At 40.1% G+C, this 17,543-nt stretch overlaps 1 protein-coding gene across 1 annotated transcript in view; it reads right to left on the bottom strand.

Annotated features, from left to right (window-relative positions):
- ak5 (adenylate kinase 5) overlaps positions 1-16,116 on the bottom strand; it is a 42,553-nt gene extending 26,437 nt beyond the window's left edge. Inside the window, exons 1-5 of the mRNA XM_068340662.1 lie at positions 15,707-16,116; positions 14,326-14,512; positions 13,100-13,267; positions 10,492-10,664; positions 6,204-6,317 (exon numbers count right to left, since the gene is read on the bottom strand). Coding sequence (XP_068196763.1) covers positions 6,204-6,317; positions 10,492-10,664; positions 13,100-13,267; positions 14,326-14,512; positions 15,707-15,766 — 702 coding nt within the window. The 5' untranslated portion in view covers positions 15,767-16,116. The remainder of the gene's footprint in view (positions 1-6,203; positions 6,318-10,491; positions 10,665-13,099; positions 13,268-14,325; positions 14,513-15,706) is intronic.
- Positions 16,117-17,543: the final 1,427 nt, after the last annotated feature.

The raw sequence follows: 17,543 nt of genomic DNA, 5'->3' as shown, positions 1-17,543 counted from the left end.
CGAGGAACACTCCAGAGACGATCCGGCTGCCTGGCAGAGCCACAAATAACTCAAGTTTCTGTTTTTACTCGGGAGAAAAATCTAACTCAAAATCAAAAGTGTCACTTTAAATTGTGCTGCTCATGTGGAGCAGCGTATATAAGATATAAGATGTGACTTTCCCGTTACATTCTAGCATCTGTTTTAACGCTAGCGGGCCCCATCAGAGACCCCCCAAACCCCCTCCTTTAAAAGCTGCTCTCCATCAAACACGGATGGAGTCAAACATGAGTGTTCCAGCATCAGATGCTGACCCGATGCTAAACGTCACAGCGCTAAGAGGAGTTCTGCAAAATGTACCTGATCAAAGATGAGAAAAACAAGAAGTGGGCCGACGGCCACTCAAAGGCTGATCCGTGACTTCCTGAGCGGCAGCGCAGGAACAACTGTTTGGAGATTTTACAGCCACTTGAAGCCCAGGGCATGATGGGAAACATCTAGCTGTCAAGTGATATAAGGGATATAAGTGATATAGCTTTTTTCGTTTTGATTATGTTGGATTTTCTTTACCGCTCTTCCTGTTCAGGGTCACATCTCAACTGCCACTGGGCATGAGGCAGGGTACACCCTGGACAAGTCGCCAAATATAGGAATGAAATGAAAGACAAATAACCAACCGCACTCACATTCATGCCTGTGAGTAAATTTATAGTCACAAAAATTCACTTTCTATGACTTTTAGACCAGCTGCTATAAAATATCACATTGCACAAAAATAACTTTGCACTTCTGAGTATTTCTTGATTGGATATCAACTTATTATATAGAAGTTTTTTGTGTGATGTCATTTCCTGAATGTAATGTTACAAAAATTTCTTTTAAAGGATATCTAAAGAATCTCTTTAGGATCTCTTCTAGCTTCACCTCCATCCTCCATCCTCCATCCAGCAGTTAAAAAACCCAATTTAGATTCATTTGTGTTCTTATTGTTTAGTAAATTGAATATTGATAAAGTTGTGCATGATTATTATTGAATCTGAATCCAACCACCTGATGTCACTGATTTCATTGCCCAAAACTGAGTCATTATATAACGAAAAGCAGAAAAGCACATGTATTTATTTATTCATTTATTTATTTATTTCATTTAGAGCGGGTAAACGGCTGCAGGGGTAGATGAATGGGAGGACAGTCTCTGTGGGGGGGTGCATAAAAAGGAGTGGGACCGCTGCGACGGCCCAGAGGAGACGGTCATAAATGGAGACTGTGATGTGTAAAAAGGGCAACGCGGCAGCATTAAGGGAAGAGGAAACTGATTGGAACGCTTCCCAGAGGATCGCTCAATCGCTCCCACAGGTGAAAAGCATGATGGGAAACGATGAACTTTTCAGAACACGATGCATAAAGCAGCACCGTTTAAAAGTCATTTAGGTAGTTAGGCAAGAGGTTCATCACATTTAAAGGTCTTTGAATATTTTCTCTCGACTTCTGGTTTATGCAAAACTTGAGTCGTGCAACACGACACCATGAATCAACCCCTTTGTGTAAATAAGATAAACAAGTAGAATCAGCTGCACTTGTTTTCTAGCAGAGAAAGAATCTGTTATCTGGAATTCCTTTTTTTTAATGCATATTTTAAGGTTTCAAGTAGGTGATACACACCTGCTGCATGGAAATCACAAAGCAATGGCCCCTATACAGTGCATTCAGACAGCAAAGCGACCATTATTCTTTTTCACATATTTGGAGCTGCTATATTGAGGAGATGCAGATGTTAATGTCTTGAGAGGTGTGTGTTGAGCTGAAGACGACAATAAGAATGTTTTTTGCTCCTCATCCATCCACTCTGAGGAGGTACGTAATGGAAAAACGGCCGGGAGAAAACCAAGTGGAGTCAAGTAGAGAATGTAAAAATCACAGCATAAGGGCAAAAGGAACATTATAATAAAAATATAATGATAAAATACAACAAACTGAAACAATGCAAAAACATCAAATTGATTCTGAGCTCCTCATACTTCCCGTTATATAATGTCACATGGACCTCTTACCTACAAAGATTACTTGCCTTACATAAAATATGACATGTAGAACCATAAATAAAGCACCTTTATAAAACCTGTGTAGCATCAGCAGGATACTCCTTCATGCATGCAAACCCCATCTACCAATAAAAACACAGTCTGAGAGATAAATTCTAACCATGACTAACAATTTGTTTCTGCTCTACTGTAAATCCCAGGCTGCAGCATCTGCGCCGGCTGGTTGAGGTGTCATCAGCTCCCATCTAATCATTAATGCCTATGAGCCGCTTCTGAGCGGTTGCTGGGACACAGTTCTAAACACGACTACATACATGTGTTATCTACATGATTCGATCTACTTGCAAACTTCCTGCAGTCCTTATCTAACCCTACCGCCTATTTACAAATGATCACCACCCCCGTTTAGCAGCTCTGTAATGGAACGGATTAAACCAAAATAAGACAGTGAAAAAGTCGATTTCTCTGACTCAAACGTGACTGTTATGATTCGTATTTACTACATTATGAGATGAGAGATTGGACATTATTTAATTCCGGACTCCTTTCGCGTGGAATTGGCTGCTTGTTAGTGAATTTGTCACTAACTGTTGTTTTTCTCCTCAGAAGGAGACCATATCTAATTAAAACAATCTGCAGGTGGAATTTCAGGTAATGAGAAAAGTAATAAGTCAACTGTGAGTTCTATCAATACAGGAGGGAACATGCACCGTCATATTTCTAGGTTGGGTTTTGTCACGCAGCTTTTAAACAGGGACCATATCAGACGTCTTCTTAAAAATTGAGAAAATGCATCATTAATCATCGATAGAAGGTTACTATTACTTTGAATTTTGTATTTTTCTTTTTTTTTTCTCTTTTCCATTCTTTTTTCTTTATTTTTCTTTTCTTTTCTTTTTCTTTCCGTTTATTTATTTTTAATATGTGGGGCATTGGGGAGGGATGGGTTCCGATTTTTATATATGTATATATATATATATATATATATGCACACAATTTCATTTTGCTTGAAATCCTTTGTTGTGTGAAATTAATAAATTCTTTAATAAAAATATCTATAAAAAAGGTTACTATTTAAAACTTATATAATATGTTATTATTATAAGTTTTTTATAACTTATAATGTTGAGTTATATGTGCAGAAGTTAATAAAATCTTCTCTGCTAACAGTTGTGAACCCACATTGTTGAAGTTCACCTTTAATTTAAGGTGGAAATCTCAGAATTTAAGTAATCCTGGAAGTTCTGATCTACACTAAAAAATGTTTTGGAAGCCTAAAGCATCTAAGATGAAATCTGATTCTAAGACAAAGAACAGATTTCAATGCAACCATTACAAGGAGTCCCAGAGCAAAATGAAAAAAAAAAGTCTAAATGTTACGTCTCAATGCCTACAGTCTGCAAGTTAGGCTCACAAATTATGCATGCATGCATAATGTAAGAACATATTATTATTCATGCATGCACTTACAGGCACTACCACTGTACTGGAAGAAGTGATCTGTGCCTCCGTGCCCAGTTGCGTATTTATAAGGACATTATTTTACATGTGGGTCTTGCTAGTTTGTGCCTGTGGGTAGAAATGAATGTTGCGTTCATTCTTCCATGTTCCACCGTTGCTTGTGTGAGTTAATAATGAGCTCCACATTCAGTAACTGATTTGAAATGAGGAGTCAGAAACACAATATGAGAAATAGAAATTGCATTTGTCATTTTTTCAATGTAGCTGGCAGCAGATGGACACGTGTGGGCTGGAGAGATGACGAGATCCAGCATCACATCTTCATCAAATGCTAACTCCATAGAAGTCCCATCTGGTTTGCCCCACCAGAGGCCACAAGCTCTAACACTGTGTGATATTACACATGTAACACACGGACCAACAATGACTGCACTCACTGCTGGGGGAGAAAAACAAGCCTCGTGCAACAACTTTGGAAACATGGGCTGCGAATGGGAGCACAAGAAAACTTTTGATGAGCACATGGATAACTAAAAGATTTAATCCTACAACAAAAACAATTAAAAATCTGTCTAAACTACACACATTTTTTTCAAGATTAAATATCATTTTCTAATATAAAGATAAAATGGAGCAGTTTTTTTATTTAAAAATTCAAGTAATCCCCATGAGGGATTAATAAAGTGTGAATTATTATTATTATTATTACTATTATTAGTATACCTGGTTGTGAATCACTTAATTAAAAAAATTCTGTGTGGATCTGGATGAAGATGCTGGGAATAATTTTCATGTTCTTTAACAGCATGAAAAAAAAACTTTTTTTTGAAAGGGTGAGTTTATATCCTTCAGAAATTCAACACTGTTTTGTCTTGGAAAACTACTAATAACTAATAAACTATTAATAACTAATAATAACACAGATGTGAGTCATAATTCTAGGGGAGTTTCATGGTAGAGGAGTCAAATCATGAGGGTCTGTCGCCTCTAAATAAACTAACTCAGGTTTGTGCTCTCCATCTAGTTCCGTCTAGTTCCAGACAATAAACCAAGTTTTAATCAACACATCCCATCCCTCTATAAAAAAAAAACATTAACAAGTGCTCTGTGTCACCCATAAAACCCAAAGCAATATTTCCACCCACGTCCTTTTGTTGCTTTACAAAAGCAGAACTCATCTCATCCTGCTGTACTGTTTCCCTGCTCCTCAAACACGTTTCTAACAAAAGACAACTTTCATTATCAGACAAGCTGCTTGAAGGGCCATTTGTTTCTAAGATGTAAAAAACCACAGATCCATCACACACACACACAAACACACACCTTGCGCTCCCAGTAACAGAATAAGAACATCGATCACCCCTTGGAATCAACACTTCAGATCACTTGCATCTCGACCTTACAGAATTAATTCAGGGTAAAGTTAGTCCAAAAAAATCAATTACTTGTTGGTGATTTTTTTTTAATCATACCTTATTTTTTCCAGCATATCTTTGCTGAACCTGCTGACACGCCACCCAAAGCAATCATTTTAGTCATTTTGTGAGAGCAATGAAGACAAATCACCTCCTTGAATATTAATTTTGTCCACATAGTACTTTAGATTCTGGTGCCCTTCTTCCTTCTTCCGTGTAATGCAGCTAATGTGACCCAATCAGAAGGTCAGGATTTCTTTGCACTGATCCGACCACTTCAGAAGTCACTGAGTTCTCATTTTAAAGTTGCTAAACATTGAGGGAGTCTGAATATGATGAAGTGACTCCATTCTACTCAAAGTAATTGCCCACTGTGTCACACAGGTGGCCTCTCCATCGTACCAGCAGACCGCAATAAAATTGTCGCCGGCCGAAAATACAATCTGAAATTATAATCATTTCCTACACAAGTAGCTGATAATGTACTATTCATGCCTCGGATGTGGATCAAAAGTTTCCAATGACGAAAGCAAACCGTTTCAGGTAATGTTAGGGAAGATTTAGGATTATTTATAACTAACAGCAATAAAAACTAAAAGTTTTTATTTTTAAAGTTTTTAAAAAAAATTAAAATAAAATAAATAAATAAAATAAAAAGCTGAAGTTTTTATTTTTTTATTAAAGTTTTTATTGCCGGTCCCTGCAGGACTTGACCAGAACACTATAACTATCATTAAGAAGATAAAGAATCATCAGAATACAATGGCAGTGAAGTCAAATGCTCAGACAGACTCCACCACAGGCTGCAGAGGAGGTGGAGTCAGACTCAGCAGTCGTTGTTGCCGACATCAGTAGTTACAATAAATAGCTTCGAAAACACACTGAACCACACAATGGGCTCCAAAAAAAGGATAGACACAGTATGAGAACAGCCAAAGTGTTCCTGCTTTTCATTGTGTTGGCTGTGCTGAGAGTTTAGAGGAGTCAGACTTGGAGGTTCACACACCTGCATGTCAACACACACACACACACACACACACACACACACGAATGCAGACAGAGGTCTGAGACAAGATGCAGGTCTGGGGGGGTTAGAGGTTTGATGCCTTGTGGTTTCAAACCAACTCCTTGTGGACGGAGCTGCGGCCAGTTGTCTATATATAAATATGTATGCTGTATTTTGTCCATTTGTAAACAGTCCATTCATTAAGTTTTAACATATAATCATGAGATATTCCTGAAAATGGATTTGAGCATCACATTTCCGTATAAAAACATCCGTCTATATATTTTATTTGAGGCTCACCTGGTCTTCGAAGGACAAAGCCTGTCCAACATCCCGCGGGAACCCGTCGATGATGATCCCGTTAGCATCTGGGATCTTCATGATCTTCTGCTTGATCTCGGTTATTGTTGTCTCCTGGGGGGGGGGGGGGACAGTGAAAGTAACATGATCCATAATTATAAATTCCGGAGTTTCGTGTGCAAAACGTCAGAGAAATAAACAAGATTTCTGCTGCCTAGATAACAAACAATTACCATCCTGTCAGGGAGTTCATCGGGCTTTTTGATCGGTAGAAGTAACTCAGCAATTAGCAAGCTGCTTGAATTTCACTTCACACAAACAATGGCAGCAGATGTCTGAGTGGGCGAATAGTGGCAGAACATTCAGCTAGAAATTAAAGAGCAAAAAACTTTACAGTCGTAATTATAATTGCAATTTTGCTTTTGCAGCTCCAGCAAGAGATTAGCCTTATTAACGTTGTAGGAATCACCGGAGCGGATTCATGAAGGGTCTTGATTAGTTATAACCCTTGAAAAATAAATAATGAGCTGCTAATTAAGAGTCATAAATAAGCTGAATGGAAATCTATGACGGCACACTGGGGGAATTCCATCGAGTAATGAAGTTGTTTATCCCGTATATGTAACATATTACACAAGCGAAGTGTGTTCTGAAGCCAGAGTGTGTCTTCATATTTTAGCATCAATTATTTCCTGGAGGCTTGGAGGAGGTCAGCGTGTTCAAATGTATTTTTCTCCAAGGCAGACGGCATCATCTGAAAATGGCAGCAATATGTGAGCAACATTTCAATCTAAAAATAACACCAGTGGCTGTGCCCAACATGAAGTAACACAGACGCTGATACTCACCCACCCATAACCCGTAAAGCACCACAGATGACAATTTAAACCTTATCTTTGTGTCACCGAACTGAGTCACGCATGCAAGATGCAATTAGAGCTGCTGATCTTGAAGAGTTCTCCGGTTCCCCGTGTTTAGAGCTCCGTGCTACAGATCAGGCAGCAGAAATCAGCTCAAATCTGGATCAACTGCATTTAAATATGGTTCTCTTCCTCACTTCTCCCCATGTGTTCTCAGGAGTTCCTCCATGAGTGATTATTATTGTTATTTCATGAGAGATTATTATTTTTATTATATTATTATATTATTAATAAAGTATCTATCTATCTATCCACTGGCGGATGCAGATGACCATAAAATCAGAGTGGTCGTCCACTTATCTGCCGGTTGGGGTTCGGTCCCCCAGGTCCCAGTCCCTGCATACCAATGTGTTCCTGAGATGCTGAGCAACTGCTCTATTGGTGTGTGTGTGTGTGTGTGTGTGTGTGTGTGTGTGTGTGTGTGTGTGTGTGTGTGTGTGTGTGTGTGTGTGTGTGTGTGTGTGTGTGTGTGTGTGATGAATAATGTCAGCCGCTGCTGCACACACATACAGAACACACACTGCATTTGCAGTCGTGTGTTGCAGTGACATAACTCTTGTTTGCAACATAACTACATTTTTTTATTTTATTTTTTTTTATTTTCTAATTTTTTTAAAATTTTCTAATATTTTTGAATTTCCTTTTTTTTTTTAATTTTCTGATTTTTTTAAAATATTTTTTTACATAACTAATGGTGTATTTATTTCCAGTTTTGTGCTGTAACGCTGCTAAACAGAAGGTATGTAGCTGCTGAACGTTTCACACTCCTGGTTAATAAGTTTATGGAAAGTAATTCTGCTGCCATACCGACACACAACTGTGATAATTATGGTTTTTACGTCAAAGGCAGCTTCTCACAACGTCTGCAGATGGGTGCACTCATATGAATAAAAGCATATCTGTTCTACGAGACAGCAGACAGATGACAGCTGTCAAACAAAGTTATGTCCAGAAGTACTAAACCTTCTATTTTCTGCAAACTTTTGACATTTGTCTTCACGTTGAGTTGATAACAAAAAAGATTGAACAAAAAATGAACATTTTTGCACACAAAAAGACCCCACCTGAGACTCAACATCCTGTTAGAATTGAAAACAGTTGCAGTAAAATGTATAAAACATCCTTTTAAACTAGGAAGATGTGATTGTTAGTTTGCACGTGTTGTTACGCTGCATTTCTATTTAAAAATGATGCACTTTAGTCCAAAAGCTCCATCATCTCGTGAGGAGACCCCTGAGATTTCTAAAGGAACAGAAGTTCAGAGATACACAGAGTCACATGACCTCCACTGAGTCACATGACAAGGGGCTTGATCTGCCCATCGGCTGAGACGCAGCGAAACGAGTGTTTGCTGCATTTTCAATTATTTCTAACCGTGAAGGCTGAATTCAGTCTGATGACATTTGTCCTCCAAGATAAAATGTTCAAATAATAATCACAGAAAAATAGTTTACTGGAAAATGTGAGGTTGTAATAACCAAACTTGCTGTTTCCCGTTTGTTACTTAGCATACAGGCGTGCCTGTGGGATTAATTTTCTCATTTAACATCTTATCTAACAAGTTCTTCAAGGATTTAAAATAAGCGATAAAGCTATTTGCATCTTTAGGTACAAAAAAAAAAAAGAAAGAATAAAATCTACAAATAACCTGACGAGCAGTAAAATCATCCTCAACAGAGCTGAAAATTAAATCACAGAAATAAAACTTCAAGGCACTTCTAACTTAAATTACCTTTATTGTCACACCTTAAAAAAACAAACTCTGACATCAACCAGAGAGTAAAAACCTTCTAAAAGTTTTTTTTCATGCCAAAGCATTTACATTACAAACGTTTATTACACATTTATAACGGTGTGGGGGGGGGAGTGCCTTGAGGTTTTTTTTCCTGTGTTTTTTTATTTATGGATCACATCTGCTGGGTCCATAAATACCCATTTATGCAAGAGATCCTATTTTCCTCTCATCATTAGAGGCAGGATTATTAACATATTCTAACCTGCTTCACTAAACTCCTCCTGACTGGAAATGAAATGCCAAACAGCCATAAATCATCATATCTGGTCCGTCGGCAGCTTGGCCCGCTGCTGTTTATCTCTGTGGGTCCTGGACTGACATCTGGTGAGCAGCCAGGAGGTGGTTGGAGGGGGGGGGGTGTTACGTCAGACTGTTGTGGATGAGGGGGGGGGGGGGGTGATAACTGATGAGGTCGGCAGATATTCAAGTAAATTCATGAAGGGCACGCAAGGTAAGAGACGCGTGTCGGGCTCGGTGTAGCTGCCCCCCACCCCCCCCGCCCAATATCCCCCCACCCACTGCACAGAACACTTAATCCCAATCTGTCCCATTCAATCCAACCTTCACAGATGTTCCGATCTGTCGAGTGACTCGTATTAACTAATCTGATCCAAACCAAACCACCTAAATATGTTTGACACACACAACCATCAGCGCACAAGGGGTTAAACCTGTCTGTGTCTGTAACAGCTTGATCCTGCATGATACACACACACACACACACACACACACACACACACACACACTGTACTTATATAAAGGTTGTTGTCACTAACATTTGGAGAGATGGGAGAAAACAGGATTTATTTTTACCGTCTAAGAAGCATCACAGGAAATAGTTCATCTATTTTTACCAGGAAAATATTTAGACAACTGCCTCCAGTGGAAAAAGTATTGATCATCATCTGACAGGAGATAAAAAAGTTTTTGTTCTTCATCAAATTAAACCTGATGGACAATTTTTTATTTATTTTTTTTAGCTCAAGTAAAAAGAGATTAAGAGAGAAACGTTTGGTAAAACTTTTGCCAAAATCAAAGTTTATTCATCACATGGCCTCTCCATGGGAATATTGGTCATGTGATTAGTAGGATCTGATGAGATCAATATTTGACACGTCTTAAAAATGATGATAAAAACCTTCTTTGGTTCTTTATTTGATTATTACCTGAAAAATGAAGCTTATTGATTCATTTCACTAAATAATAACGGTGTTTAATAATGTGATTATTAGTAAATTGATAAGAAAAGCACTTTTTGGGGTGTTTATAGATTGTGTTTAGTCCACCATAAATCCTTTACATTATAATACAAGGAGTATAACCTTAATGTCACACACACACATTTACACCCCAAGTCGAATGCGAGTCCCCCCCCCCCAGACAGAATCATTATGGTAGAGATGACAGACACCAGCTCTCCCTCCAACACGCTTCTGATTGGACGCTGCTAATTATTCTCCTTTGACACTCCTGCTGTGATGAGACCTACAAGCGAATGGACACACTCTGCTCTCCCCCCTCCTGCCCCATCGCCCCCACTCCATCCTCCTCCTCCCCCCCCACGCCCCACTACCTGCGGCGCCAGCTCTCCGTTGGTGATGATTTTAGCGATCAGGCTCCACTTCCTGTTGCTGGTGGCGTTGTGGATCATCTTCTTCCTCAGCAGCTCGCCCACGGACACGTACTGGAAGCCGTAGCGCTCGGCGATCTTCAGGCACTGCGTTCCTTTGCCGCTGCCAGGGCCACCTATAAGCACAAAAGTGTAGGGTGGGGGGGGGGGAGAAGCTGTTGATGTTTTGGGAAAAAGATTCTGTCATCTTTATGAAATGTGATTGCGCGACTGTGAAGCATTATGCGTGTGGGCGTGTTAGCGTAGGCGCATGTGTGTTTTTTTGATAGAAGCCCAGACTATGTGAGACTTTCTCTGTGTGTATGTGTGTGTGTGTGTGTGTGTGTGTGTGTGTGTGTGTTTGCAAATGCTCGGGGGCGAGATGATGTGGTGCCCCATGTGGAGGAGCAGATGACAGAAACAGGTACGTGTGAACCTCCCACACATGCCTCACAAATCCGCTGCTTTTATTTCTCCGTAACACTGCAGCGTCTCACAATGACATTTATTCTGCATTAAACTCCTGTAAATATAATAAAAACCTATAAAAAGTTAATAGAATTAAATCATCATCCCTGTCTTGGTTACAATGGGTGTGGCGCAGGCGAGGTTTGGTACTTCCATCTCCAGCTCCTGCCAGCCAATCACAGCTCAAGGGATGGATTAGATGCAAAATAAATAAATAAAAGAAGGTTTGCTGAATTGCATTTTGTTTTAAATGCAGGTGATAAAATAAATGAGCTGTTGATTAAGGTGTGAATCAAACAGAACAGAAGTGAAGTGGTGTTGTGATTCTCAATGATTATTTTAGGGAAAAGTGGAAAAAATTGGCACCTAAGTGTAAAAAAAAAAAAAAAAAAATCATCACAAATCAGTTATTGTTATTATATTTTTGGCTATTTTGATTTTCAGTAACTGTAATGTGGCTCCCTGGTGTTTTATCATTGCATCCTCATCCTTTCTGTGACAGACCTTTTTTTTTACTGAATTTTGCTGCTTAATGGTTAAAGGAAATTGTGTGTGTCGTGCAAAAGGTTGGCGTGCGATAACTTTTATTTTGACAAATTAGGAAATAGATAATGTCTCAGTACTGATGATGATTCGATAAGAAGATCAAACCACGTTGTGTTAATTATGAAGCCAGGAGATGTTCAACTCGCCTCAGGATAAAATTAGTATTATCATTCTCTATTTTCATTTAGCTCCGCTATCTGCGTCTTCTGCTTACTTTATCCTAACCACCCTGACAGATACAATCAGCTAACTCCTGGCAAGACAGTTAAAAAAAAAAAAAAAAGAAAATGTTGATTTTCAGATTCAGCATACTGGCCTTTTCGGTGTTGTAACACTTCCAATCTGAATGTCATATGGTGCTTATATGGAGGGAAATAATTGGGACATTTTTACAAATGCAGTCATTTTGACCTTTGCAAAGGTGCAGATGCATGAAATGTGTTTAAGAGAAGTCACAACCCGGAGAACTTCGAAGGTAACCCAGACATTATTCATGATATTCAAATAACTTGTTTTTCTTAGGAAATAAAAGTCATTAGATTCAACTATAATTCATGGAAAGTTACAGATTGACAGCTTTAGTGGAGAGAAAGGTCACAAAATTTACTTTATCTTCCATCTTAACACGCTTTCAAGAACATTCTGGTCGTCTTTCCAACGCCCTCCTGACCACAAGTGTCTTTGTTCGTCTGTTTCTCAGCGAGAAAAAAAAACCATTTCATTCAAACGGATGACAGTCGTTTCATTTAAAGTAGAACTCCATGTGTTCTCAAATACAACAGAGGAACCTGCTGTGGCCCCAGGAACCCCAAATTAAGTCCATGTGGTGCTCAAAATAGGCAATGAAACACGAAAAGGCATTTTTGTAAAAAAATATATATATATATATATATATATATATATATATATATATATATATATATATATAGCCAAAATAATATGCATTTTTTTTAAAATTTAATAGTTTTTTGGCAGCCTGTGGCGATAACTGAAACCTGCAGAAAACCATGCAGAAACCTCAATAAACCATTTCATGTGTTCAGAAATAGCAGCTTCTTCAGCTCTCATGGCTGTACTGAATTTATAACATTAGTATGATGTAATAATGCGTTTGACGGGTTCATGCTGGGCCCATCGTGGAAATCAGATTAGGTGAACGTGAGCGCAGAACACGGTAGTCAGTGACACGCAACGAGATTGTCCCCCGCTGATACGGATAGAAGAGGTGGGGCTTCTTCAATACACACTGTGTGTGTGTGTGTGTGTGTGTGTGTGTGTGTGTGTGTGTGTGTGTGTGTGTGTGTGTGTGTGTGTGTGTGTGTGTGTGTGTGTGTGTGTGTGTGTGTGTGTGTGTGTGTGTGTGTGTGTGTGCGTGTGCGTGTGCGTGTGCATGCACACACACTCTGACTTGTAGATCACCATTAAGGTCATTTATTTTTAGATCCAGGGTGAGAAAAAACATCAGTTATCACGTAAATGAAAGTTATCAGATTGTAAGATTATGTAGGAGTGCACGTGTTGTCATGAGTTATAATGTTTGTGTGAACTGGCCCTTTACCGATGACGAGGATGACTTTGGGTCGTGGTCTGGACGGATCGAACACCTCGTACTCCTCTATGAGCTCCGCTGTCTCCGACAGGTCCGAGTCGCTCTCGATGGAGAACTGGTTGATGGGAGGGAGGCGGTCGTACCGTCTATAGGGGAAGTTGGGACTGTCGGGCAACACTGTCACACACACACACACACACACACACACACACACACACACACACATGAACGTACAAAGAGTCAACAGTCAACGCAGGGTTATTTTTCCATTCATTAATCATCATTTAAGTATAATGATGACATTGGCTTTTATATTAGAGCTACTGATTGATTCATAAAAGTAGATGTGACATAATTTCATAAATGCCGCTAATCCTCATTTAAAAGAAAATCATAAAATCACGGCTTTTTTAATAATCACAAAGTAAATGTGAGACGATATTCAGTCTGGGGGGGAAAAAAAAAACCATGTTGATGTCTTTGATGCTCACAGCATTGAGTATAACAATTATCAATCACAGAGATCATCGCTTGTAATCCAGAAAAGCAGATTTGTTATAATTAGTCTCTATACACTGCATTTTACATCACAGCTTGAGGGTGGCGTTTATCACACGATTCACGGCGTTTCTTGTATTCGAGACGCGACAATTTACCAAAACCCACAAATTGGCATCATTATGATGAAAACAGAAAGAAAAAGACAGCAAATAGTTAATGCTGCCACATCTTACAGCCAGGGAGGTAAAAAAAAAATAGGGGTAATTTAGAGCAAACGTGACATGTTTGGGCATCGGCATCGAGCCGAGACAGAAGTCGCTGGACGTGGGAATCCATTCCCCTGAATGGAGTGGTCTCTCAAAACTCCTTGATTGGGAAGATTAGGACCAGCAGGGGTTCAGTGGGTCGGGGAACGGCTCAAGTCCCATCACAGACAAAAAAAAAAGGGGCCAGTCGACCTCTAGAGCGCTGCCAAGGTGCCCTTGAGCAAGGACCTCGACAATGGCAGCACCTACACCCTCCACATACACAGTATAGATATGAATACATGTGTTTAGACTAATGTCATTTCAGTGGATCGGTATCGGCTGTGTGAGTGTGGTCAGTGAGGTGTGGATCCAGAGAAAATCTACCAGATATAAAGGATCTTGTGGTCAAGACAGACTGAATTTGACTGGGTTGGAGGTCGACACACTAATATCTGCCATGTTATTGTTAGATCATTCGCTGCTCACCATTCCTAAAGAGGGACCTGCGTGACTGGCCACCGTTCAGAGGGGGAAGCGACTTCTTCTCCTGACCCACAAACGTGTCCCACCGGACCTTGTCCGGTCCTCCCAGCTCTCTGACTTTCTTCAAACAACCATCCAGGTAGTCGATGGGGTCGTCGGGCCGGTAGTACATCAGACCCGTCAGCAGGCTCTGGGAATAACAAAAGAGGACGTGATGCGACACGGAGGGAGGGTAAAACGAAGGAAGGGAACACAGTTCTGGAATGTCTTGATGTGTGGGTGGACAGCTTGAATTTTTAAGTCTAGATCTGGTTGTCTTGGCTCGACTCCACCATAAACTTGTTATTTCCAGGTCCATGAAAGCGGGCTCAGCTCGGCAAAGACCAAATGACTGCTGGGAAAACGACCACAGACTGTGAGGAATGTGAGAACGAACGCCGGCCAAAACACAAAGCGGGTGGTGTGTTTATGTTACATCTGTCTTCCTCAGCCAGGATGGGTTTAGAACCAATCCTGTCCTGGATCTCCATCCTTCATCTCCATCCTAACAAACCGCTCTGATGCATTTGATTCTAATGAGCAACGATTTCCATATGAGAAGCAATTAGAAGCAATAAAATGAAGCTGGATTTGATGATGATGATGAGTCTCTTCACTGCTCATTGTTATGAACAGACCATAAATAAACAGGCTATGATTGCTGGTGCTCATTTTCATTACACTCGGGAACAACTTTAATGAAGTGGACAAGTCAATATACAATCCTAAAGAGGAACCATGAATAATAATTTAAATGATTCTACGTTCTGTCTGTGTGGTTCAAGTTAGGATAGCTTCAATCTGGCCCTACTTTAAAGCAGGTTTTATGGCAGAATACATATTGTTCTGGAGACTTCATCATTAATGCAAAAGTTAATTTTGATAACAATTTGATAATAATTATTTCTGTGTCCGCCCACTACATGAAATAGAGAGAGAAAAGATCACTCTGTCCTGGCTCAGCTGCGTCATGTCAATTAAAAGCGAATTATGCAAATGAGGGGAGGACGATTTGATTCGTTTAATTACAGTTTGACTAATTATGACTTTATAGTATGGTGAAAACACAGCCGACGTCTGCAAGTGGTTGCATTTCACCCTTAATCCAATCCAGAAGTGTGCGTTCACACGGACGTGCGCGTCGTGCGTCCGGCACACAACACCGAGTTGGATCCAGAAGATCTTTGTCGTGGCTGACGGGAGATTTGCAATATATTACCTGACAGGGTGAATGTATGTGGGGGAAAAATCACAATGAAATATTCCAAACCCTGACGCGTCCGTGCGCGCACATCACGCACATCACGCACATCACGCACATCACGCACATCACGCACAGTCTCACCTCAAATAGTTGAGGTATCTCCCGCCGTGCGAGATACTCCTTCGCATCGTTGGTATTCATCTCCACTCAGGTTTTGTTCAGGAACCACAACTTGTCCGGTGCGTGTTTTCTGCTCCAGGTATCCGTGGACGACCGACAGCTGCAGACACAGCTGACCGTCAGCGCATCGCTGCCTCCCGGGGAGGACTTCACCGCTTCACCGCTGGATTCCCTGAAGGCGCCGCCGCCTCACCGCCGCGATCGGTCGGTCGGTCGTGATGCGAGAGCGCGTCTGTCTTTCTTCCTGTACAGCAATCCACTCCCACGGCAGCTCTCACCAAGTGTGTGTGTGTGTGTGTGTGTGTGTGTGTGTGTGTGTGTGTGTGTGTGTGTGTGTGTGTGTGTGTGTGTGTGTGTGTGTGTGTATCTGTGTGTCTATGTGTGCGCCCCTGACGTTGGCAGTGAGGTTGCGCGATGTACCCCCCCCCGCCCCCGAAACACACACACACACACACACACACACACACACACACACACACACACACACACACACACACACACACACACACACACACACACACACACACACACACCGCAAAAACAAAACAAAACAACATGAGCCGCTTAATGGTGATATTTACGCATACCTGATTGGAAATGGAATGATAATTAAATTAAGAATATGATTGTCGTGATGAATGAAACTGTAGGATTCCTTTGTAGAAATAATCCTACAACTCCCTTTGATTTTTTTTTTTTTTGTAAACGCGTCACTCTGGTGATATAAGTTTCTATATTTTTCCGTAAATGTTCCATTTTCAAAATTTACAGTGGATTTTTGACGCTCAACTTTTAATATCACGTCAGGAACTTTAGCTAAATAACGGTAATAAGAGTTGCATGATTTAAACATTACGTTTCTGATCGGTAATAACAGAATAACGTGGTGCTTAATAGAATGGAGCGCATGTTCTTGACTATAGGTCACCACATATCCTTCATTGCAATGCATCTCATGAGATTATAATAGATTATATTATCTACTGGATACATGATCAATACTGTTTTAGGATAGACTGGCGCAATGATCCCTGGTTTAATCCCATTAAATGTGATCCTGTTCGTCCTCTTGAAACTCAATCACACATTAGATCAGTTCAGTTTCATTAACATTCTGACAATCAAACAGCCTCAGATCCATGCCAATCCAAGAATTAGTGGATAGCTTTATGCAGTTCAAAAGTGGACATTATATCCTCACTGTATTAATTTTCCATTGTGTTTAAAGGAAGGCGTTACAGTGGTGAAGTCTATGAGGTCAGGGTGTAAAGGTGTTATGTCAGTCAGTTCACACAGGTGTGTCACAGACCTCTTAACTGAACTCTAATCAATGCATTAAATACAATGACTTGTAGAATTATTTAAATATTCATTTTAATGCACCACTTATCAGTTTTCAGCATATTTGACACAAAGTCTCGCCGTCAAATATGTTTATAAATTACAGTTATGACTAACAATTAGATTCCTACAATTACTAATGACAAACCTTTGAAGGACAATTAGCCAGTTATATTCTTAACAGTATATCTGTATTACACTCGACTACTATGTATTAATTCATCATCAGTCAGTCAATCAATCAAACAACTCTTATTAGTAGAGCGCTTAATCACATCAAAAGACATTTCAAGTGCTTTTACAGACAGTCATGCATAAATCCAACCATCCAACCATCCATCCATCCATCCACCCCTCTTATCTGCTTCTTCCACTTTTGTGGGTCACAGAGTTTGCTGAACCCTATCCCAGCTAACTTACTGGCCAGAGGCCAGGGACGCTCTGGATGTGGCTAATT

The sequence above is a fragment of the Antennarius striatus genome, chromosome 18 (genome assembly GCF_040054535.1).
Source record: "Antennarius striatus isolate MH-2024 chromosome 18, ASM4005453v1, whole genome shotgun sequence".
Lineage (NCBI taxonomy): Eukaryota > Metazoa > Chordata > Actinopteri > Lophiiformes > Antennariidae > Antennarius > Antennarius striatus.
The sequence above is the reverse complement of the archived record's forward strand: the minus strand, read 5'-3'. Positions and strand labels throughout refer to the sequence as shown.